Here is a 25,697-nt window from a genome sequence, read left to right on the forward strand (position 1 = left end):
GAGTGAGAGAGAGGGAGAGAGAGGGAGAAGGAGAGCGCGCGAGTGGGAGAGGGAGAGGCAGAGAGAGGGAGGGAGAGCACGCAAGAGTAAGAGGGAGAGGGAGAGAGAGGGAGAAGGAGAGCACGTGACAGGGAGAGGGAAGGAGAGGGAGCGTGAGGGAGTGGAGAGGGAGAGGCAGAGAGAGTCGATGCTGAAATGGATTAGGGCTTTTTTTAAAAAAAAATTTATAGGGCGTACCCTTTGCCTGCGACCGGTAAAACTAGCCGCGGGTAAAGGGTTGGGCCATCGGTCGGCTTAGGCCGCTTTTCTTGTAGTGACGATTGTTGATACCCGATTCCTCAAATTGGACTACACTCGCAGGCACTTACGGATACATCGCTCCAGGTTAGTTGCTAGTATATTCTCCATGCTTTAATAGTTTTATTAGTAAATTGGTCTTTATTTTTCTTAAGCTTTTCTATCTTTTGCTGGCACTTATATATTATGAAGATTGTATGTTAGCATACTGTTGTCAAATGTGAGAATCCAGGGCAATTGGAATATGAGAAATTTTATATATGAAAATACTCTCTTTTCCCACTAAGATTATCTAATATGATGGTTGTAATAGGCCTTGCAAAGAAACATACCAGGGATATTATTCCAATCCTTAAATTTATTTAGTTAAAAATTAGAGGTTTTGACGTACGCCTACATATCTTTTCAGCTATTGTTAAAAAAGAAATGACACTACAAGAAAAGTGGCATTTACCGGCGGTCAAAACCGCCGGCAAATCCCCATAAAACCGCTGGCAACCCTTTGCCTGCGGTTAGCTAACAGCCGGTAAAACCTCAGTCGGTAAAGGTTTTACCGGCGGCCAGGACTTTTACTGACAGTTGTGCTGGACGCCGCTAAATCGTCAGTTTTGTTAGCAAAAATGGTCAAAACTTGCGAATAAAATCCGTAGCTGAATATGACTAGCCCACAGCACGACCGTAGCCACTAATACCCAGATCTTTAAAACTTTGCTACGGATTAAATTCGTAGCTATAGAACCCGTGGCCACCGATAATCCGTAGCCATTGAGAAAATCTTTCTTTTAAAAAAAATAAAAAAGGTGACCCACATGTTTTTTTTTTTTTTAATACACAAGTCTAAGCAGCTAACATACCTTGGTTAATGTCAATGATCTCCTTGTTGCCAATGATTGCCATTGTTTCCAAGGGACCGGTTTCTTCTGTCGATATTTGGTGAGCTGTGTAGCAGTAAAAGGCATCAGCACCAGTATTTCGGAGTCCTTCAGCAGGTTCAGGCCCACAATGATATTGAGGTTCATCACCTGTGAGCAGAGGTTCTCTGTTTTGTCTACCAGAAGCTCAATCTTCTCACCACAGTCCAGAACCTGCACAAAGAGATATTATAATGGGTTTATGTTGTTCTGCACATCACACAATTTAAATAATTTGGGGGCTTCAAAAGACAGGGCTGCATGGAGGACACTAATCTTGGCATTTGGATGGCCCAAGGAAAAAGATTTTCCTAACTGCAGATTGAAATATTAGAGGCAACCATCTGCACATCGAATGCTATACATACACTAACAGCTTATGGATTATTCCCCTACAGTAACACATCTTTCAAGTCAACAATATGGGAGAAAAACCACATTAAAGCAACCGCTTAATAAGCAAATATGATACATCAGCGTGAGATCCATGTCATTTATCTGGAGGGCCTCACCATGTACATGTTGTGGCCCAAAATCAAGCTGATTTTGATCATCGGGTGGGCTACACTTTTGAATAGTCATGGCCTAGCAACCCAAACAGGCCATCCTCTAAAAGCTGGGTTGGGCAAATTAAAATTTTGAATAGTCATGGCCTAACAAGCCAGCCCCAAACAGTTCAAAATCCAGTCCCAAATCCTACATGTGGTGCTTGTGAGGATAAACAAATGAAGTGATTAATAAAGCATTAGATTGAAGCCTGAAGCAATAAGTTTGCGGAGAAACATTGACATAGATACCTTTGGTTGACTAGAAAAAATGCATGTGCTAAAACCATGGACAGGCTAGAAAAAATTGCCAAGCTTGTTTAAACCATCCACCGTTTTCATCTATGTGGCCTAACTGATTATTTAACAATCCTCATAGTTATGTACATGGTAGAGCACACCTGATACATGGCTCAGATGTCCTGCACATTTTCCAGGTTAGCACGTATCTGCTTGCGGAAGTGCATGTGGAGCCAGCAAACATCCCTGACACAAGGCTCAGATGTCCTGCATGTGTAAGGTTAGCACATATCTGCTTGTAGAAGTGCAAGCGGATCTAGCAAACCTCTTTAAAATCCATGCACTCTGCATTCCTTTGGCTTCTTTAGCAAGTAGCCAGAATAAGCTTAAAAATTAAACTATAGAAAATCTGAGCTTCTTATGACAAAATCAACTAACTAAACCAACCACTATCATAAAAATTCATCTATCAGCCATCATACAGTGCCATCAACAATTTCTGCTTAGGCAACTGTCTTCAAGGAATGAATCTGGACTGTCCATAGTTACAAACTTACTACCTATGGGACACCCTGAAAGAATCACACCAGTCAGATGATCCTATCCACCTGAAAAATAGCCGTCTGTTTTTTTATGACCATCTCTTATCCAAGTTGTATGCCATGGATGGATGGTTAGGATCATCTGTTGAAAGTGATTCGTTAGAATCATAAGCAATCCATTATAAGGGCGCTTTTGATTTTTTGGACATGCTGTTTCCAGGCATGCCCTTGAATCATTTCTACCAAAGAGAGAAGTGGACTCTCCAGAACTGAAATGTACCTGTACATTACACATTAATACATTGCTAAGAAAGCACCAAACTTATTCCACCACGAATCTCTTTTCTCATTAATACATATGATTAGTACATGATTTATTACTAGCCTTGACTAATATGTTTATTAGAATAGAAAGGCCTAATCACAATAGCCTTTCATCTCAAAATCAATACACTACTGAAACTTAAGAGCAGTTAAAATCAGAACTTTGTACTTAGGCTTAAAAAGTGTTGAAGAATAGACAATCCATACAAAGTAAGACACTTAGTTCAAGACATACGGGTATGATAGAGGGAGACCAGCCAGGAAGTTAACTGATCCAGTAAATTGGTTGCTCTGCAGGTCACTGACAGAATTAACCATGGATCGTTAATGGTATCAACTCACATTGCAATAAAAAAAAAAATTGGATAGATTGAAGAAACTTAGCCCATTAGCATACTTACATTTGTTTTAGATTTGTTTTAGATTCTTCAGACCAGTAAATAGGTCCCCAATGGAACCGGAGAGGGAATTGTGACTCAGATTCCTGCACTTGGAAAAAAGATCGGTTGGCAAATATGAACTGGCTACTCATAAACCAGAGACTTTAACATGCTCACAGATTACAAGAACTTACAAATAACAGAGAGATTTCAAGGAAGCTACGGAGAATGGAATATTCTAACTCAGCCGATTGAATGCCAGGTTTCTGCATTGCAGGAAGAAAACAAAAATATATCTTGGAACTGAGATTCAGATTTTTTTTTTTTTTTTTTTCAAAAAAAGAAAAAAAGAAGAAGGTTAAATCCTATATAGGAGATGGATTTCACAGTAAAGCTTCTATAGATCTTCAGGGCTCTGTAAGAAGTCATACAGCTTCACCTGGTTCCATGCCACCTCAATCCCTTCATATTCATCAAAGGCTATGTACCTGCATCAAAACCCACCCACATCAGAGAAAATTGAAAGGGACCCATATGAGAAAAAGAAGGAAAAATGAAAAAGGTAGGCCCACTGACTTTCACTGATGATCAGACAGATCAATTTCAAGTATGTTTAAATCATTCATTCCTTTTGTATAACCATGACCCACTTGATGATTGGAGCATGCCAATGGGTCCTTGAGCCAAGTTTAGGAGCCCAGGCCGTGACCAATGTATTGCCATCCCTAGCTTATGTCACTAGCTATTATGCACTACCAAATAAATACATTATACCTTCCCAAGTCTAAAATCCTCAATTTCTTCAATATCATCATCAGGAAAGCGGCCCACAACTGCAAATCCAAATAACTACTAGGAAACTAGCAACCACAGTAATCAGAAAGAAATTTGAAATGATTGAATATTTCGTAAAATTTTTGTTTACCTTCGTCTAAAGCTAAACCTGTCACACCACATTAAATGGCAGTGACTCATTGCATGCTTGTATGTTGATACAGACCAGTTAGATCATTGGGCTTATTGCATATGGAGCCACCTTGAAATCAGAATGATCTAAAGATTCTAAGCGTCCACATTAGATACATGGATTATAAGTAATACCAACTTAATAATAATATCTTTGGATAATATTGTAGTATTAAATAGTGGATTGTAGCCTTTTAAAAAAATATTTATTTAAATAGTGGATTGTAATTTACAGAATTATGTGTATGTGTGTAAAAGAAAACAACAAGGAGAATATATACTCCAAGAAAAAGCTATAGGATAAGTGGCAAGTGGTTTCACCTACTGATTTTTTTAAGTAACGCATTCATGATTGCTTATTAGACTATGTTTAAGAGCTTTGATATCAGATCTGTTCGGGACCAGCTAGGAATATTGTTTGATTCATGTGATTATATGCTCCGTCCACAATTGGGACCTACAATTGGGATGGTCTAGATAGCTATACATCACTGCCAGATCTTGTGGGTTTGGTGGTATCTTAAGACACCAATATGAAGCTAAAGGACAGTGTCATGAGGCAAAAAAAGAACAATACCATTGTTCCACCCAGCTGCAATCAGGATCGACGCACTCAGCTCCAGTAGAAGTTGGTGAAGAGAACTTTATAACCTGATGCAGACATGTGCGTAGACATTTTTGATACATTCAACTCAAAGCTATTTTTTTCAAATAGATGTTTCCTCTACTCACAGCATGTTCAGTGCACTTATCAGATACCCCAACAATAATAAGGTTTATTTAGAGCTTTTAAATTGGGATAAGATTGCATGGACTTGAATTTGCATATCTGAAAGTATAAGAAAGTTGTTAGAATTTGGGCAAGAAAAACCACTAGGGCTCAACCCCATGTAAATAGCTTACTAAGAGATTAGAGGTCTTAGAATCCACGTAACTTGGAGTCTTGGATGCTGATAAGTGTATAGTTACTGGAGACACAGTATCACAGTGCCAAACATGATGGCTTTTAGTCAGATTCACGACATCCATACATTCTTTTCTAATTGGCCTGCCTTATATACTTATACATTACATTCATATATATATATATATATATATATATATATATATATATATATATATATATATATATATAAGAACATGAAGGTGTCCAGAGAAAGGGGAATATATATTATGGAAAAAAAAAAATCTATACTTCTTCCATTACCAATATACTCAATTGGCCAACCTTATATTTATACAGATCCCCAATCAGAATCACAACAAAAGCTGATAGCTGTGATCATTAGAACCATCAACTACTTTATAGTACATAAAGGAATAATGGTTGTAAATGATTCCAAGATGGAGAAATGGAAACATGAAATCAAACAGGATGCAAAGAGACTCACCAAATCCATAGCCAAATACCAACCAAAGAAAGTAACCATTTAATATACCCTTCTTATTTGATCTGTCGAATCTGCAGTAACAGCATAAGCCCATCATAAATTCAAATGGTTATTTGATTTTATCATGGTGATCACCTGGCGCAAAAATCATGGTGATCCACTCGCCAAATGGACCACACCATTTCATGATTTCTGCACCAGGTGATCGTCATGATTGTTCCCACCTTCTGCATAACAATGACAGAGTTACAATAGTACCTGTATGAAAATGAAACCAGCAAACCTAGAACCCCAGTTAGGTAAAATTTCAAAATTTCCTGAACCCTCGACACCTAATAATCTTGATTTCTACAATTTTCCCAAAACCCTAAAAACCAAAATTTGCAAAGTTCCTGAATTTTCCACCTACCCTAACACCTAATTTCTCAAAATCCCCAAATTCCCCTTTCAAGGACAGCCAACAGTTCAGAGAACCCACTGAATTCATACTATGAATGCAACTGCTTTTCATGTGCCAAAAATACAGTGGAGCCATAGAAATCCCAAGGAACCCCAACAGTATTCTCATTCAAAGAAAAGGGAGATTTACATAGTAGAGCTGGTCAAACCTGAATATGGCAGAGCCAACTCACCAAAGTAAACATGGCAGGGTGATTGGATGATTTCAAACTACACTTAGATTGGATACCCATCTGCATTCATAGATGAAGATGAAGCAGCAGAAAACGGAATTTCTTAAATAGTAATATGTAGAATTCTAGCATATGTTTATTACTGTAAAATGAAAAATAAAAATAAATAAATAAAAATTGCCAATAGAATAAGACTAACAATTTTGTTTATTGAGTTACCTTGAAGAAGGATGAAAAAGAGAAGCAAAAAACCATATATCCTTGTGTACATCCAAGCATAGCATAGGTACTCTGATTCAAGAAAATAGTTATTGTTCATTTCATTGTGGATTGCTGAAAGGTGGGCCATGCAGCAAGAAACAGTCGTGTACTGCTATGCAGGATATAATTCCTCTATTCTGCATTGGGGGCATGAGCAAGGATCGAACGCACAAGGGGATATAACAGAGCAGAGGCTTACCTAGTTGATCTTTTCATTCGAAGGACCGTGAATCCAATGTTCCCTCCAAACAATCGAAGACGATAGAAGATGTTCCGTCTTCCATCCTGATTACTGCAGCTGCAAAGAAGCAAAACCACTCAAACACATTTGGATTAGAAACAGCATAAGCAACCTCAACAGTCTATGCATAAATGACATTTCTATTGGGCATCTAGACACATTCAAATGGAGAAACAATGCATTCTTGCATCCACCATCAACAGTCACCACAACCCAGATGCTGCCCATGTTCCAACATTGTAAGAGATCCGGGCTGTCCATTAGACGTTTTCTTTGTTCTTTGGGATTTCAGACGTTTCATCATCTTCCCTAAAGGCAATTCAGCCCCCTCTGAGATTTCAATTAGATCATAGGATCTGAACAGAAAACCGTAGGATTTAAACAACATTGAGCAAAACATTTGGCTCATAAGTTAATTTACATATCCAAATAGTGCTAAATTAATCTACTAGGAAATCTCACACATCTGTAAGTTATGGTATCAACATTTGAGCTGGCAGATGGTTTCTATAGACACAGCTACTGAAAGAGCCAAAGACCAACTAAAACGGAAATCATATCAGATTACCATTAAAAAGAGTAGACTAACAGATGCACACAAAATAAAGCCAACAGAACGCAGGGCATTGGACCTGAAGATATTGATGATAAACGGCAAATGGTACTGAATTCGAAAGAAGTGGTAGAAGCTCTTGAACTATGCTCCAAGTAATATTAACAACTTGCAAACATTCAGCCAATTAGTACATCCTTTTGTATATTTACCTAGTAAAACCATTTTCTTTTCACATCTTTATGGCTTCTGGTGATGCCCTTCTTCCAGGTTTTGTTGATTTGCAAATCTTGTGTAAGTGTTGTCATCATGTATGCCATCTAAATGGTTAGTAGAACAAGGAGACATATCCATAGGATCCAAAGCCCCATTGCCAGAAGAAAGAGTTGTATCAGTGGTGTTAACTGATGGCTGAGATGAGTTAAAGAGCAGAATTGAGACACAAGTACCAGAACATTAGATGAGACACATTCAGTTGACAAAGAGCTGGATACCAAACCTGAATCTGCTCTGGGAACCTCAGTTGGAGATCCAGGCCATTCACCAGCACTCTTCACTTTATGTTGTCTCATCCACCATACACATAGCACACATTCATGTGAAAACAGACCAATCAAATTATATAGCCCATTATATAGCCCTCAGTTTGACTTTTGACCATAGTTCAAAAGTCAAACTGACATAATCGTCCTGGCCATTTGATCGAACAGATGACTGAAGACAAAAATGGTCAACAGGGGAAAATTCCCCAATCATTGTGAATTTATGTGTTGGTCCACCAAAGAAGGGTCAACTAGATGGATGATACAATGGGTTCATCCAACCATACAGTGATTTGTGCCCCATTTACAGAGAGTTGAAACGCAGGACCTCTAGCATGATTAAGACAAGAACATTCTTGGTTGAGGCATTTCCTCAAACAATTAGCATGTAGATTTTCATATAAAAATAACGAAATGCTTTAGTGAAATAAAAATAGAAATTCATATTTTTTTTTTACTTTCTTGATCAGTTACAAAACTTTCATATGATTACATTAACTTCATGTAACTATCAACAGTGAAATGGAAATGGTAAGGGGAAAGAAGTCTCACCAAATTAGTTCACAAGAAGAGGAAATGCAAGTTACGAATTCAATGCCATCACATCTTAATAATCGCCTCCATCATTGAAGAACATATGTCGAATCTCATCCAAAAGCCCTAAACCTAGGAGGGAGAAAGAGAGGGAAGGGAAGGGAATAGAATGCAAAAGCCCTAAACCGCAGAGGGGTTTAGATCTGTACCGGTTTGTAGTGAGTAAAAGGACCAGATCTGGCCAGAGGATGGGAGAGAGAGAGAGAGAGAGAGAGAGAGAGGTGCAGAGAGAGAGTTGGCGATGGGGAGAGGAAAAGTGCCGAAAATGAGATCAGGGCATTCGCATTTTGATTTAATAGAGACCCTTTTCCAGCAGCTGGATTTGGTTCCAGCCGGCAAAGGTTCCACCAACTGTCGGTTTTGCCTTATTTTCTTGAGTAGGGATCCTCTGTTATCAGGTCAACAGGGAATTCCTGTTACCCTAATCCTCTTTTTTTTTTTTTTTTTCTCTTCTTTCTTGAAGCTATTTGAGTGAAATGCAGAGATTGGGTGAATCGCTCTTGTAAATTGCGGAAAAGACTCTCAACTCTACATCTATCAGTAAGATCCATGTGCTTTTACATTGGAGGGATAGTGAGCCATTCAATCTCTTGTTTTTCAAATCTAAAACCTCCAGATTGCATGTTTGGACATGGGCTAATAAATATGTATATAAGGTGTGAGGATTTGGCACATGCCCGCAAGCTATTCGACATTATGCCTGACAGGAACATTGTCTCTTTAACTGCATTTTTTTATTTCTATTTTTTAAATATAATCTTCCTACTTGCGATTGGGTTTTAAGAGGTCTTAGTTTGGATATATTCTATTAATGATCTCCCAGATAAGATAACATTTGATTAGTCCCCTGCAAATAGGGCCACTGCAGGTCTGTGATGAAATAATAAAATATATAGCAACTGTCCACGGTCAGTGAGAGGAAAAAGAAATTGGATACAATCTTCCAATCTGGGGTCTTGTGGAGCCTGTTAAACCAAATGTTCTAGATCACTGAGCCACAGGCCTCTCTTGTTCAAACTGAGGATACTATGCCTATCCTGAGTCTGGGGTTCCTGTAATTTCTCTATCCTCCAACATAGCAAAACACGCTGTCATTGCTTATCTTTTTTCTTTGCATCATTAGAGAAGCACTAATGATGTACTGACCTTGTTTTTTGGAATAAGTCATGTTGTCTTCCTTTTCCATGATACTGTGTACAGGGCAAGTACACACTTAAGATGAAGTTGTTGGGCGGGAACGGGAACCAAATGACTTGCATCACCTTCGATTTCTCAATTGGGTTCGGATCACCCATCAGCGAGGGTTAAGGTCGAGGCATGGATGGGGGACAGCTCTCGTCTACATCTCGTGTAAGTTTCGAATTTGTATCACTACGTGGATAGTTAATTTCACTCGAATATTGTGATCGTTCTAGCAGAACTCTGTATGTATGCTCATTCTCCTTTGGATTGTGAAAACACAAGCAAATGCTATATCCACCTACTTAGATGATATTACATTGTTCATATTTAGAAGTTATTGGGTTTGTTTGGATGCACTATCGTTTTGAATTGCAATTGTTAGTCTAATAAAGTGGGTTAAAAAAAAGTTCAAATCATGAACTTCTCTAGCATTTATATTTGGGGATCATTGCTCGAGATTTCAATTAGTAATTTGATGTGGGATGTGAAAGGAAATGCAACTACGAATTGAGGGCTACTTCCTGTTATGAATACTAGGAAACATCATTCATTTATGTTATTTCCTCATTTAACAAACTGTTCAGAATTCAATTTGCTCATGCATCCAAGCACAGCCTTTGTGTATGCTTTGGTGGTTTTTCGAACACATTGCGATGGGGATACTGTTGTCAGGACCATTTATAGTTCTGCTAAAGCCCACATGCATAGTGGCATATGCCAAAGAATGTGCGTATGTGGTACATCTGAGTTGTGAATGAGGTAGGCCCCACCATTGAGATGACCTAGGAGAAAAAATATAAATCTCTGTAGACCATTAGGGTACTTCATTGATGTGAACAGTGGGAAAATTCTTTTTAAAATAACTTGTTGCCATCGTACATGTGTGGCTCACCTAACGAGATGAACGGCCTGACTTCTGCACCATTGGGTTATTTCTATACAATTATCTAGTGAATGGGATGCTTACTCGAATTGAGGTATTGCATTAAATTGCAACACTTTTGGCCAGGCATCATACAATTATCTACTGCTATTTTTGTCATTTGGGCTGCATTCATCTAACATCTCTAGTAGAGAAGAGGTACTTGAAATTTTTCAAACCATGGGAGATGTTTACAAATATTCCCTTTTATTACAGTAAATTAGCATTTCCACACCAAGAATCGAGGTTTGGACAAAATGAGGATCCTGTTTCCTATTATGTGGGCTTGGTGACCACTTACCACCATTTGGATGGACATGTAATCATATGCATTATTTAATAATTAATGCTCAATGTAAACATAAAAAATCAGGGTAATAAACATGTATGTTGAATCCACACCACTTGATTTTTTATTTTTTATTTTTCTAATTGCCTATTATTCACATACAAGTACCTTTTGGTCTAAGCCATGTTCACAGCGTATATTAGAATCTTTTGAAAAGCAGTAGCATTTAAACTTTTGAAGTCTATAATTCTGCATAACCGTCTACCTATATCTACCACACCCCTCTAATGAACACTAATTCTTCCTTAATCTAATTCTCATGTAAGTTAAGTAATGGATCATAAGATCTTAATTGTTGAAATTACCATTAAGTATGATAAAAATAATTTAACTGTTAAATAAAAGATCAATGGTTGAAAACACTCATACAACTATTTTAAATATTTTGAGTATTAGCACCAATAAAAACAACTTGATGAATGGCCTGATCTACCAGATTTTAACAAAAAGAGTGTCCCCATCTAACTATATACATTACTACCGCATTGGCATCATAGAGTCAACAATAACTGAGCCTTCTTTCCTGGTCATATTCAGCAGTAGTTGAGTCATGTTTTAGACCATGGTTAGACCCTAAGCTAATGTAAGATTGGTAAGCCTCCAAGTGCAAAGTTTGCATGGTAACTCACCGACGTTACTTACAGGAAAGCTGGAAATGTACACGACATTTTTTTTTTATATAGTTTAATTGGACACATTTAAAATGTTGGTTATTGGTGGGATGCACTTGAATCGAGCTGATTTTAAGAAGCCTCTTGTCTTTCTTTCTTTCTTTTTATTTATCTAAAATTCTGTGTAGTGATGCTTTCAAGAGACTAGTAAAAGCACCAATAAGAATCTGTGGTGATCGACAGATCGAAAGAATTCATTCGTCTCCGACAGTTAAGTTCTTAAAAAAAAAAAAAAAAAAATCTGCTCTGTATTTGATTTTCCTGATCTGTTATTTCATCTGCTTGTTTTGCTTTGATCCATCTCGTTTCATCTAGAAAAAATAGATTTTTTCCATTGTTTTGATGGATTCATGTGAATTTCACTTCGGTTAATTTTCACCATACAACTTGTTTTTGTATGTTATGTAACAAGGAACAGAAGGTTTGAGAGAATGTTAGCCTCGCATGACGTGTCTGACTCCCACCATCAGAAGGTATGCTGGTAGTAGGTCCCTGCCTTACAGGAGAGGTTGACTGTTTGAATTCCATCCTGCTCAACAATTTCATTGTATGTTCCTAAAACAGAAAAACATGTAATTCAGTAAACTAGTCCCTCAAGCTAACAGTTTCTGTATGTTTGGCTATAGCAATCTTCCTTGGTTATGGTTTCTCAAAGGCATCAGTCCTGTGGCGATATTGAAGAATGTAGCTCAAGTGACAAGATATTCTGACCAAAACCAGCAGCAATCTTCTAAGATACAGCAACACTCCTCAATATAAAATGCATCAATAAGAAGACAGGAGAGTAGTACATGGAAGGGCCCAAGGTTGAAAAGTACAAGGAGATGCTGATGAAGAAAACTCAAGATCAGGGCGCCCAGTTTATTTCTTATGACCCAGTCAAAGGGGAGTGGAAGTTCAAGGTTGATCACTTCAGCCGGTATGAATTCTGCAAGATTGAGGATTCATGTGCATGCTTCTTTTCAAATTGCAACTTATGTTTGTGTAGCATTTCAGATTGCAAGAAATAAGACCGTTTTTGCACACTGAAGTAGATAAAAGAGCATGTTTGTCTTGCATTTGTTCTCTTTTTTACAAAGGATTTTTACTTTATAGCTACGGATTTAACCCGTAGCTTTTGACCATTTTCCTGAATAACTGACGATTTAGGGGCATTTAGCACAACCGCGGGTAAAGGTCCCTGACCGCTAGTAAAGGCTTTACCAATGCCACTTATACCGGTGGTTTTTTGGGCCTTTATAAAGGTCAATTTTCTTGTAGTGTAATGGAATGCCATTTACATATTAAAATTTCACTTTTGAGATGTGATAACGATCAAGAAAGTTGAAGTCATGCAAGTGACAAGTTTGGAGATTGTTGGAGGCTCTTCAATTGAGTCGTTGCTTACTTTTGATGATTTACAAACACAACATACTTGTATAACGAATATCATATCTCCAAGCTTAGGTGTTGAATTGCAATTTTAGTCATCTTGATTGTTAGGTTTGATACATCCTGCCTTAATTAGTATTCGACGGGTCGGGGCTGGTGCTATTTTGGGATGTACAGTATCATACATAATCCAATTCAACATCCAAACATGACCTTTTATTCACCGACTGATATGACCTCTATTTAACTAAATTTTGTGACTTGAATCTATCTAGGTAACTATTACTTTTGCTTTATCACCTAAGTTTTTTTTTTTGCTATTTCTTTTGAGGGTTTTAAATGAATGAAGATTGAAAACTGGAAATAGAAAAATAAACTATAATCTTCGCCAAAATAAACAATCATATCATATTTCTAAGTGAAATCACTTCACACTCACACAACCATATCATCTCCTCAAGTGTAACCTCATCATATAGTCTATCAATCGTATCACATTCTCAAGTGGATTCACCACACCAACTGTTAAACAACCATATCATATCCTCAAGTGCAACCTCATCACACAGTCCATAAAGTGTTTCACATTCTCAAGCGGAACCACATCACGCTATCACACAACCATATCATATGCATCCTCAAGTGCAATCTCATCCTATAGTCCATCAACTGTATCATATTCTCAAGTGAAATCACATCACACTATCGTCTCAACCATGTCATGCGCTCAAGTGCAACATAATCACATAGTCCATCAACCAAATCATATCCTCAAGTGTAACCACATCACATTATTATAAGACCATATCATATCATCAGGTGCAAACTCATCACGCTATTCATCAATCGTATCACATTCTCAAGTGGATATATACCTCATCACACTATCATACAACCATACCACATCCTTAAGTACAACTCCATCATGTTGTCCATCAACTGTATCACATTCTCAAGTGGACACATCACACTCACACAAGAGATATGTGGTTTTTCACTGTGACATTATTTCAAAGGGAAACAACAATAGCTCACCTTGAAAAGCTAGAAAGTTGATTTTAGCTCAATCTATGGTTTGCATAAAGTGGATCTCATCATTGTGGAGTTTCTTTCGGTAGTGTTTATTTACTGTGTGAAATCAATTGCAGGACTTATCTACGTGCAAGGAAACATTGTCAACCCTTAAAGTCATGCAGGGGCAAGGAGGCTATCCACAACTAGAACTGGACATAGCTCACCTTGAAAAGGAAATTGAGTTATATTCACTGGAGAAGCTGTGTTATGAAGCTCAAATGATGGTATGGTAAATGAGAAGGCTCCATCTCCTTTTCAAATAGGTACTCTCTCTGTATATTTGATCACTTTAATGTTAATGCATTAATCTATTTATCTTATTCGGAAAGTGGTTGTGAACTGTGGACTGTGGTAAATGAGAAGGCTCCATCTCCTCCTTTTTTGTGTTGTTGTGAACTATGGACTTGCATTTGATCACTTTAATGTTAATGCATTAACATTGAAAATGTGCTTTTTTTATTCCATCCTTTACTTCTTTCAGAGTAGATTTGGAGAGTTCCTTTCTTTAATGGAAAGATTGGATTTTTGTAGCTGCTTTTAATCAACTCGAGTTCAAGGAACTTGAATAATTTCCTTTTCAAACCTAACCAGAAAAGAATATTGTTTTTTTTTTTTCCTTTTACAATTTTTTTTTTAATTATTATTATTTTTGTAGCTGCTTCTTGAATTCCTAATGCTTTGTGTGAGTGGTTAGGGTATCCTAATCCAGAGTTTGCCAGGTCCCATACCCTCCACATCGATTTGTGCATGAAAGCGGCACTTTTATGCTTAGTCACAATTTTGGAAGTTTTCTAAAAAGAAAATAGTTCAAAATTGCGATTATTTAGAAGAAAATGCTGCTTTTGTTATGGAAGTTTGATGTGGAGGATATCAGAGATGGGAAGTCTTTTACTTAATTGATATGGAATCAGTTGGATACTGTGAAAATTGTATGGAGGCAGATTGTAAATCTTTTGGGTCTGTGTATCTTCTTTCAATATGCTTCAGTCCACTTGATCTATTTGATGATATAGATATACCAATGCAGAGAAAATCTTCTTTTCTTTTTTGGTAAATTGAAAATCATTACATACCCACTTTATCATTTATAATATCTGGACTGCAACATTTCAACATGCAGGGGGAACTTGGTGCAAATGCTATATTAGCTGTGTCAATTGCTGCTCGTCAAATGCTATACCCAAAACTCATGTGGGGTATTACACCACATGAAACAATGTGGATTGAACGCCTAGTAGTGACAAAAGTTTCGTATCAGGATAATATTTGTTCCTATGGTTTATTTAAGCGATAATAATTCTATTTATTTGTCTGTTGTCTAGTCATGTAGGTCTACAAATGTGCATTCAGAATCAGTATTCCTCATTTTTAAAATCACTTTATTAGATGATGAATTATGAGATCCTTGACCGAGGGTGTGCACAATATACTTAGATTTTGAGGGGACTGCGGTAGTTTGGTATTTGTTATCTGTAGCATTGATGTTGGACGGTGATGGTCCTGCAGTCTATATAAGTTTATTGATGTTCTTAGATATGAGAAGATAAATTGCTTCATTACATTTTTTGTGCAGGAAATTGCTTCACATCTGGGCTTTCCTGATGGTTCTGTAAGCCACCATGGTCTGGATGTTGATGTTAATAGTGTGTTATTAATGGCTGACATTGTTCTTTATGGTTCCTTTGAAGTACCCATCATTGCTCCTGACTTGGCTAGCATAAAAAGATATGTGAGTTTAGTGCCATTTAAACTCATCCTTGTTTCCTTTACATTTACATGACTGAAGTTCGCAATTTTTTATTTATATTTATTAAAAAACCCGTCTTAATACAGGTTGTTAACAGAGTCCATGGTTTGATTTTTCAAGCACGTGAACCTGAGATGATAGTGTAGATTATAGGATTTTAGTATCGGACATGAAGCTGTCTAAATTTGCTCATGTTGTTGCTTACTCTGGAAAGTTACTTGCTAGGAACATACTAGCATCAGAGTTTATAACGGGCTACGCAGAGCTTTTAGAAAATGTTCTTCAGTTTCCATCAAATTCCATGCTCCCCAGGTCCATTTCTCAGCTTCAAAAATACAATTGGGAATGGAATTTGTTCAGGAAGAAATCATATGAGAGAGGCACGAGCGAACAATGAAGCCAAAACTAAACTTGAGAGAAGCTGGGGAGCGAGAAGCTACCCTTGTTCAAGCACTTGAATAACTGAGGCAGACTCTTAGTAGAACAGAGCAGCAGGTGTTTATTTGATCTTGATTCTTGGTCCGTAATTTCACTAAGTAACAAAAAATGATTCATTTGTTGGTTTGCTGTTGTAGGCAGTTTTTAGAGAGGACATGGTTCGAAGAGACATTGATGATCTTCAAAGATTGGGTGGTATGCAACAACAAAAAGATTAAAATTGTAGTAATTGCCTGTTTTTTGCTGATCTTATTTCTTTTTTATTTATTTATTTTTTGCTGGTAAAAGTCTCCGTTATAGCGTTTGGTTGCATCAAATGGCCAAAGGTACATTTGGTTGCATCATGATCATCATCACCATAACCTTGTCCCATCTATTTGATGTTGGCTTTCTGACAATTATCATGGTTGGTTGGCAAAAGTTTGACAACCAGCAAACCAGTGCCACCTGAGATTAGCACTTTTATGTGGACTGGGGACAAAAGTTTGACATCCAGCAAACCAATGCCACTTGACATCAAGCCTCCTTTAGCCCTATCCACATATTAGTTGGCATGTCGCTACTTTTTATCTATTTAGTAACTTTTAATATTTTCTACTTTCAAAGTCGCCAAATGAATATTGGCAAGAAATTAGAGCTGTTCAGGCAATGCATGAAGTGGCAACTAGCTAATTTCATTTTTTTGCTGACATTGTTGTAGGAGGCAGCCATGATACGATTGGATATGAGTGAATATATAGAGCGGCAAAGAAAGTAGTTGGCAAGATTAAAGTGGAAGGTTAGTTTTCAATGGTATAAACCGAATGTGGGTGCTAATTGATGAATTTTTAGGGATTCTATGCCCACTTTTTAGTCTTAAGCACAACCTGTGAAGTGATATGAGCTTAGCTATAGGAACTTTCTGCTCAAGATGCCACTCCTGCTTCCTTTCCCATTCGAAGTTGTGATGCTGCTACAATTTTCTTTTTTCTAAGAATTTCAACCATTGTGGTATTGGATGCTCCAGGCCTGGTCATATGGAGAACTTTGTCTTGGTTTTTAATTAATTGTGGGCTTTTCTATCATATTACTGTTCTTTTTAGAGAATGTGCAAATGAAGTGGTGAGCTTTCACAATTTTTGCTTCAGTTATTTTCTCTAGGAATGCAACTATAGAAGGATTTAACTCTTGGAATTACTTGAAGATGCTCATACCAGACATGGACTGCTGGTCTATGATGGTATGATGCATATAGGCTTCTTCTCTTTTCTTTTGTAGGTTATTAAAAAGAAAAAAATGTCATTCCTGTTACTTCTGATCAACCACTGGAGGTTATAAAAAGTGTCTCAAAATTTCAAGCCTTCATTGTATTATAAATTAGAGGTACAATTGATCTACAGTGGAATGATGGCCGCACACACATTGATGAAAAGATGGCCATTTATATTAATTTTCTTTTTTGGACGATTATTAGAGTAAATTGGTGTAGAGTGAGAGTCCTTAACATAATTTCTTTTTGCAAGAAGTGTATGCTCAAAGTAATATAAAATCTTGAGAACTCATTGATCTACTTGCAGCTCAACCAAGTCCTTTCAATTGGCCTAGCCTCTTGAGTCCAAAATTGACCTATTACATTACCAACCTAGCAAATTTCTTCTGACAGTTCACTTGGACTGCAAAATCAAAATACCAGTTTTCTGAATTGACTTCCAAAAATATCGAATTAGAATTATAAGCTAGCACATAATTGGATGCATCTCATGCTTGTCTACTCTCATCGTTCAGATCTAAAATTGCTTGGCACGATGCAAACTATGCCCAGATATTAGAATACCTTTGAGATGAGTATGAGCTTGCGCAACATTTTGGAAGCCTCGATTTCAAATTGAAATTTGTGGAGGTATAATCCTTCTTGCTATTTTTGTTTCCCTTTGAAATAATGTCTTGTAGAGTTCAATGTTCGTGAAGAAAGTTTGCAATTGGTTTAAACTCACCGATTAAGGTAAAATCAACTTTCTACCTTTGCTGTGAGAATGTGATATGGTTGATGGACAACATGATACAGTCGTACTTGAGGATGTAGTATGGTGGTGTGATAGTCTGATGAGGTATATATCCACTTGAGAATGTAATACGATTGATGGACAACGTGATGAGTTTGCATCTGAGGATATGATATGATTGTATGACAATGTGATGTGGTTACACTTGAGGATATGATATGGTTGATGGATTATATGATTACGTTGCACTTGAGCGCACTCTCACTGGCGGCCCCAACGAAACGCCAGTGTAGATATAAAATGTGCGGTGTTTTTAAGTGATGAGCTGACCAGCCTGATTTTAGGCTAGAGCAACTGTGCAATTGGACCCACCTCATGATAGCTTGTTCTTGCACCTGATGTCAACATTACGGAGTTCATAAGCTTGGGGTATTTCATCTATTTTCCTGTTATTTCTGTGGTGGGATGAGGCTAGGATGATGATGATGGTGATGTAAATAAATAAAGAAAAAGAAATTCAAACAAAGATTAGTGACTGACCAGGGAGTATTGGTGTGAAAATGGAAAATGGTTGTTAAGCTATTAGTGGCTCTTACTTTTTTGGTTGGAGAGCATTCTGATTACAGTATATCTGCATCCAACATGACTGTTCATTTTCTGATACATATGTATCCCACCTTATATTTGATCACTTTGGTCTTTTTTCTTTTTTTCTTTGGGTGAAATTGGGCAAGTTTGAGTTGAAGCTTATTGAGTTTGGAGTGTGTGGGAGAAATGTCGAACAAGGCTACTGTGTTGAAATGCATTGAAGCAATTGAAAATGCTGCTTAGTTCTCTATGATCATTACTTGGTGTCACCTTGAGTCACTCTATGATCATTCCACCAATCCAAACAGCTATGTAATTCAATCACCACCCTATATGGCCTCATGGAAGCAACAAGCACACGACATCGATAAGCTGTAAAAGAATTTAGAAACAAACCTGAAAACTAACCCTGAAGCTTGAATCTAAGCAATTGATTATATATATAATTGCAAATGAAAATCTCTGCTTTCCCTAACAGCTCACTACCTCTACCTTAATAGATTCCTCAATCTATGGTATCTCATCAGCCAACTACATCTGTGAAAATATCTGCTTTCCCAAACAACTCACTAACTCTGCCTCTTTTTTTTTTTTCCTTTTCTAATTGCAATTGTATTCTGCGAAGAAGATTTGGATAAGGCTACACTATTGAAGTTGAGATCCATGATGGCCCATACAATGTCATCAAGAACTGGAACTACATTGCATTGATTGACGCCATCCACAATGGCGAAGGCAAATGTTGGACAGCCAAGGTAAGTAGGAACCTTTTATGACGCCATCCATAAAAACTTTTGAGGTTTTTATGCTTCCAATGGCAGGTTATTTCTATTCCCAGTCAGGACGGTTAGTTATGGATGATAGGTTATGCTTTAAACTTCATTGATGTAGTGAAAAATAAGAGCTCCTTGGTATTTCATTGTAGATTTTAATCAATCTCCACCATTCACATTATACATTTCAGCTTGATTGAACTGTAGAAATTTGTACATAGGCACATGCCCATCATTCGGGCACATCAGATTTTTTGTGTGGGTATTTGAGATCTGATAAATGAATTGGGTAAATTAAAGATGGTAGTTTGGAATCCTCATGATTCATTTGTTGTATATTTCAGGTTATGTGAAGGTGGGAAGCACTTAGAATACTTTTTAGGTGATTCTTTGTTGATTACGTTTATTAAGTTTTGTCATCATGGTTTCATTGCATTCAAACATGAACTCAAAAGAATCAATCCTGAAGCTTTTGAAATGGACTATTGTGTAGTTCAATGAAATCCAAAATCTGAAAATTTGAGATTGGTGGCTGTTAAGTCGATTGATCTATGGCCATGGATTCTGTTAACAGTTTCAACCCTGTTTGCTACGTGCCTAAAAATGATTTCATCGCATTTCATTAACAGTAATTATATTTTAGAGATTAGGAACTTTAATACAGAATTATTGCTAACGTGAACTCACTATGTATTAGAGCACCACATGTCTAATAAAAAAAAAAAAATTACAGTTAATTAAAAATGAGATGAACTCATTTCAGGCAACAACCAGACGGCCAAAATATTTTATGAATAACCGCTGCATTCTTCGAAAACTACTGTAAGATCCTTGCTTTCTGAAAAGTTAAAGCTAAGAAAACCATACTGCTTGGTTAATTCCGAAGCAACCTCCAGTTTTAACTTTTAAGAAAGAGCTAGAAATGGTTGGGGCTGTCAATGAGCCAGTCTGGAGCCATGTGAAATCAAAATTTTGAATAGGTCTGGTCTCTTGACATCCCTAGAAATATTGTCAATGAGCCAGGCTGGAGCCATGTGAACTCACTATGGGCTATAAGGAATGGCCTGGTGGTGATCTATTGGATAGGCTATTAAGGGACCAGGCTTCGTATTGCCAAATCCTAGTAAAAAGTCCTCAAATCTAGCCCAAGCTTTGAAGACTATAGAGTTGTACTATTCTATTTCCGAAAGTAGAAAAAAAGGTTGTGTCTACCAAACAGGGTGAGTATAAATATCAATTGCTGATTTTTTTTAGTGTGATATTTTTACATATTCATATGGAAAAGATTACAAGAACACTGCATGAACCAAGGTCAGGCATAACGTGTTATTAAAATTATAGTATTTTAATACATTGTACAGGAAGTATCACATAAGAATTCTCATAGATACATAATCCAGTTCGGTCCAGATTCGAGCATGGGCAGGGGTGTAACAACACCTGGTGCATTTAATAACCAGGCTAAAAAACTTACCCAAACCCATGCCCATGCCCATTTAGCCACACTCTGGGTGCAGGAACCTGTAGGGCCTAGCCAGCTCATTTACAGCCATACTGAAATGTCATTCTTATCCATTTGCACGTTGGATTATGCAATATATGCTGATTTTTATGAAACAACAGGTCTGCATTCAATTTATTTTAGAAAGACCCATGTGATGCTTTGTGGAAGTCGCAACTCTTCTAGTATCGCCCATTGCTATAATGACAGGTCTGCTGATTTCTTCCTTCTCCTGTCATTTCAAAATACAAAGGCACCCACTAGTGTTATAATATTGCCAACCCACCTCCATTATTTGAAATTCACCAAATTCTCTCGATTTGTTGAAAACTTTGTTAAATGCTCCTTATGTTGAAACTGAGTGAGACATTAGAAGTTTGAAGTAGCTCCAGATGAATTGAATTACAAGGTTCCAATGCATCAGGTTGTGTGAATCTTTTCTTTTCCTTCTCTTTCTTTTTCTCTCTTTTTCCCTATTTCTTTTTAGTTCTAGGCATCACACAAAGCTGGATACTCCAACTGGTTAGAAGTATATTGGATATTAGATGCATCATAAACCTATTGTTTTGAAAATGCAGCCTGAAACTGACAGGGAAGCAGGAGGAAACAAGGAATCATCAGTGAAGTTTAAGTCCAGCTAGTCCTTTAGCCATTGTCTACTTGTAGAGACCTAAAAGCGTTAGCGTAAGAACAGATACAAAGCAATAATTTATTTATTTGTACGGGGTTTTGACAAATCTCTTGATGTGGATCAGGTGAAGTTCTATAAATCCTTTACCTTTATGAGTGTATGCATGTGCTTGTAGTAGGTTTTGTACTTGGGAGTACTTCACTAGGGGTGTTAGACAACTTTATCTGAAGGAATGCTACTCTTGGACCTGCATCCATGGTCATTCACATGTGTAGAGTTGGCACACGTGCATGGTCCAAATTTATTTTGTCCTTTTTGCCTTTTTGTTTGTTGGTAATTTGTCTGTTATACCAAATCTTGCTAGTGACATTTTCGGTCACTGACCAATGAGCTCACTTGTACAAACTGAAAATCGAAATAGTACTCTGTAATCCTCCAGATAGAACAATGTATAATACATGTTGTACATCATGCATACCAACTGTTGGATGAATTACCTCAATAAAGAACGTTTTGTGTGGATCTCACTTGTGGGACCATCTTTCTCTATCGATGAATGGGCACACATGGATGTATGGTTGAAGACTATACCATTGATGCCCCTTTGGATAAAAGTAGAGCTGGTTTGACCATTTAAACTTTCCTTTCATCATTATGTGTTTTTACACCTTATAGATTTGATGAACTTTAACCATTTTTGCTTTTAGCCCTGTTTGAGGGATACCATTCCTATGATAAAAATGCAATTGCCAAAGTAATTTTCAGTCTGTCCAGATACATAAGGATCCACTGGGGAGGGATGTTTCCAGATCATCAAAATATACAATCATGTGTGCTTGGCTTGTCCATAATTATGCTTGAGCCAAGAAATGACCTCAACCACCAATTATCCCATGTTTCGAATGCTTACATAGATGCATTGAGATCGAAAGCCTCGAGCGTGGTGCAACCCAGCTCTCTTACAATTCAACACCGGCCTTGCTAGAAGGGTCAATTCCTGCTTTCCATCATGTGGTTCCCACTTCTTGATGCCACGGTCCAAAAACTGAAAAGTCCATTCCATGGGTGATCAACAAAAGCAAGGGCCCCACACCCTTGGCTAGGATATATATCAAAGAACATAGTGGACTATGAGGTTTTTGGAAAGGTTTCACAGCTTTATAATTCAAGCCATCGATGTGATGTCTTACACACTAAATGCCCTACACAACAAAAGAAGTTCTAAGATTGGAAAATCCTAGTCATTGAATTTACCAGCTTTCTTTGTTGAATATGCACAATTGGTTCGCTTCCTTTTTACCCTTGATCGTCTATCTGCTAGCCACCAAAAAGGTTAGTATTTCTAATTAGGAGAATAATTAATGCATGAGCCATCCAAATTGGGGCCTATCAGTAGTTTGGATCTTAAAACTTGAGTCCCACCATTACATACTTAAAACCTCATAGGAATATCGTAGAAACTCTTTGGTGAAACATGTTTATTGGTTGTTTCTTTGCTTCCCATATTTTTAGAGAGAGAGAGAGAGAGAGAGAGAGAGAGAGAGAGAGATTTGGTTTGTGGGTACAGAATATTTATACAAGTAATTATGCTCAATCCATTTTAATATTTTAATATTGTCAAACAATTCACATATCACCCATGCTGATGAAATGTGTAGCTGCAATGATGCCTATGTGCGCACCATTACAGTCTGGTTCAGACATGCCAACTTCTCATGCATTTGGGACATTTGAGGCGTACATAGAGGTCAGCTCAACCATGCAGATGACCCGACACTATGATTATACCAGTCCGCTTATCAGGCAGGCCACTACCACATGAAAACAATAGATAGTTCCGAGAGAGAAGAAAAAAAAAAAAAACAATAGTACGCACTTAATGTATGTATGTGGCATGCCTGGTGAGTTGACTATCCCGACTTTCCTAGGAAGATCATCCGAAAGCCTGGCCCATCTTATTTACCTCCCAAATCTTCCAAACACATCTTTGTAGAGATGCCTTAGGATTGGCAAGCACAAAAACCTACAAGATATGAAAGCTAACACGAGAAACTTAGGTGAGTTTTGATATATGATTAAGAGTTTAGCTATTGATGATTAACAAAGAGAAAAGAACATGACTAACAATATTCTTTCTTGTAGAGCTTGCATATACAATGAGGGTGACTGAAAAATGCGATGTATATAGCTTTGGTGTTGTGGCACTTGAAGTGATGATGGGAAGTCATCCTGGGGAGCTCATCTCCTCTTTGTCATCATCAAGTAGTAGACAAGATACACTGCTAAAAGATATGCTGGACCAACGTCTCTCAGATCCGATGGCTGATGTTGCACAGGAAGTCTTATTTGTGGTATCCATGGCTCTTGCATGCATTCGGCCAGATCCAGACTCTCGGCCAACCATGCGACATGTGGCTCAGGAGCTTTCTATTAGAGGGCCTTCTTTCTCTCTACAGCCATTCCATGCAGTTACATTACGTCACCTGATGGATCTGAAGGTATAGTTGGGTGGATGAAGTTTGTGGACATGTGGTGGCATGAACATTATTACTGTGTTTGTTGTATGAAAATCATCGAGCATGGAGAAGGTGTTTTTCTTGTTATGATATGTACATAATTTAGTGTGTAGAATCGATGTTTATAGAAATGTAGTATTTTAGCGTTGGTGATCGAAATCCATATGTAATAAAGTATTTGAAAGAATAAAGATGTTTTCTTGTGTGATGTTTATCTTCTAACCGAAGGGTTTCAAGCCAAATAAAAAACCTATTTCTAGGAATTATAATCATTTTCCTTATATATACTAATGTATAATGAAAAGTAAAAGAATGAGTTTATTTATCTAAGAGAGATGGTCTAAGTTTCTTTTTTTAGAAGGCAGGGAAGAAAGACTCTTTTATTACCAAGGGCTAAGACCTAATTGAACACATCAAAAAAAAAAAAAAAAAAATCTACCTTCTAGGAATTACAATCATTTTTCTTATATATACCAGTGTCTTAAATAGCAGTAGCGTGGTGCGTAGCGTTCAACCCTCCAAAGCGTGTAGTGAAATAGCGTAGCGTGTAGCGTAAGCTACACAATACTTCTATTTTTTAATAAAAAAAGAAAAGAAAAATATAATAAATATTAAATAGTAAGAAAAAAGCAAAATATATAAAAGTCACATTCTTAAAAAAAGCCATGCATTACAGTGGACCCCACGCATGTGGGCCATGCCATACACACACCATAGTGGACCCGCGCATGTGAGCCATGCCATACACACACCATAGTGGACCCGCGCATGTGGGCCATGCCATACACACACAACAGTGGACCCCACGCATGTGGGCCATGCCATACACACACCACAATGGTCCCCACGCATGTGGGCCATGCCATACACACACCATAGTGGACCCCACGCATGTGGGTCATAGCATAAAACACCACAGAGGACCCCCACACGTGGGCCGTGGCATAGAACACTACAGTGGACCCCACGCATGTGTCTCACGTGATGGTTGGATGAGTCAAATCGATGCCATAGACACCACAGCCCCCACAAAAAGAAGAAAAATTTAAAAAAATTAAAAAATAACACAACATTTCAGTATAAATAAAAATAAAACTCATTAACAATGATTAAAGGCTCATTAACAATGATTAAAGGGCTAAAACATACCTTGAATAGAGATTTAATCAACTGAAAATTAATTTTTGGGAGTTACGTGTCCGCGCAGCTGCGAAAAGAGGGATACGCGATTTCTCACTTGTTTGGGCTTCAATGCTTCTGAAATTCCAGTAAGATGATGCTCTTGTAATTTCGATTGAACTCCAAAAATCGAATTTGAGAAAGGGCTCTTCGAAATCTTGGAATCAAAGCTTCAAAAATGAGGAACCTGCGGCTGCTGCGGCACCGCAATAGGGCTGTTCGAAACCCCTAATACGATTGTTTTAAGTTTTAAAAAAAAGTCTTATAATATGAGTCTAACACCACCTACTCAGAAGGAAAGATGGCCAGTCACCACCATTTAAAAACAAGTTTTTAACTAAAATGACTTTTATT

At 37.5% G+C, this 25,697-nt stretch overlaps 1 protein-coding gene and 4 long non-coding RNA genes across 6 annotated transcripts; 4 read left to right on the forward strand and 1 right to left on the reverse strand.

The window, feature by feature from the left end:
- The first annotated feature begins 322 nt into the window (after window positions 1-322).
- Window positions 323-24,372, forward strand: LOC131231233 (MDIS1-interacting receptor like kinase 2-like). Its single transcript, XM_058227365.1, has 2 exons — window positions 323-384; window positions 23,791-24,372. The coding sequence occupies exon 2, from the start codon at window positions 23,805-23,807 to the stop codon at window positions 24,150-24,152; it is 348 nt and encodes a 115-aa protein (XP_058083348.1). The 5' UTR covers window positions 323-384; window positions 23,791-23,804; the 3' UTR covers window positions 24,153-24,372.
- LOC131231235 (uncharacterized) lies at window positions 1,150-4,204 on the reverse strand. Its single transcript, XR_009164255.1, has 4 exons — window positions 4,014-4,204; window positions 3,671-3,727; window positions 3,261-3,343; window positions 1,150-1,382 (listed from the first exon to the last, which is right to left on the reverse strand). It is a non-coding gene; the product is annotated as an uncharacterized LOC131231235 (long non-coding RNA).
- LOC131231237 (uncharacterized) lies at window positions 8,896-10,225 on the forward strand. The gene is made up of 2 exons (XR_009164257.1): window positions 8,896-8,959; window positions 9,620-10,225. It is a non-coding gene; the product is annotated as an uncharacterized LOC131231237 (long non-coding RNA).
- Window positions 10,844-12,583, forward strand: LOC131231236 (uncharacterized). The gene is made up of 2 exons (XR_009164256.1): window positions 10,844-12,016; window positions 12,170-12,583. It is a non-coding gene; the product is annotated as an uncharacterized LOC131231236 (long non-coding RNA).
- Window positions 13,828-18,053, forward strand: LOC131231234 (uncharacterized). 2 transcript variants are annotated; one of them, XR_009164254.1, is made up of 5 exons: window positions 13,828-14,251; window positions 16,048-16,230; window positions 16,311-16,368; window positions 16,874-16,951; window positions 17,938-18,053. It is a non-coding gene; the product is annotated as an uncharacterized LOC131231234 (long non-coding RNA). The 2 variants fall into 2 exon arrangements; XR_009164253.1 differs by lacking the exon at window positions 17,938-18,053 and having other exon boundaries at window positions 16,874-17,327.
- Window positions 24,373-25,697: the final 1,325 nt, after the last annotated feature.

The sequence above is a fragment of the Magnolia sinica genome, chromosome 17 (assembly GCF_029962835.1).
Source record: "Magnolia sinica isolate HGM2019 chromosome 17, MsV1, whole genome shotgun sequence".
Lineage (NCBI taxonomy): Eukaryota > Viridiplantae > Streptophyta > Magnoliopsida > Magnoliales > Magnoliaceae > Magnolia > Magnolia sinica.

What these genes read in the sequence shown, in the direction of transcription:
- LOC131231233 (XM_058227365.1), top strand. Translation starts at nt 23,805, where the DNA reads ATGAGGGTGACTGAAAAATGCGATGTATATAGCTTTGGTGTTGTGGCA.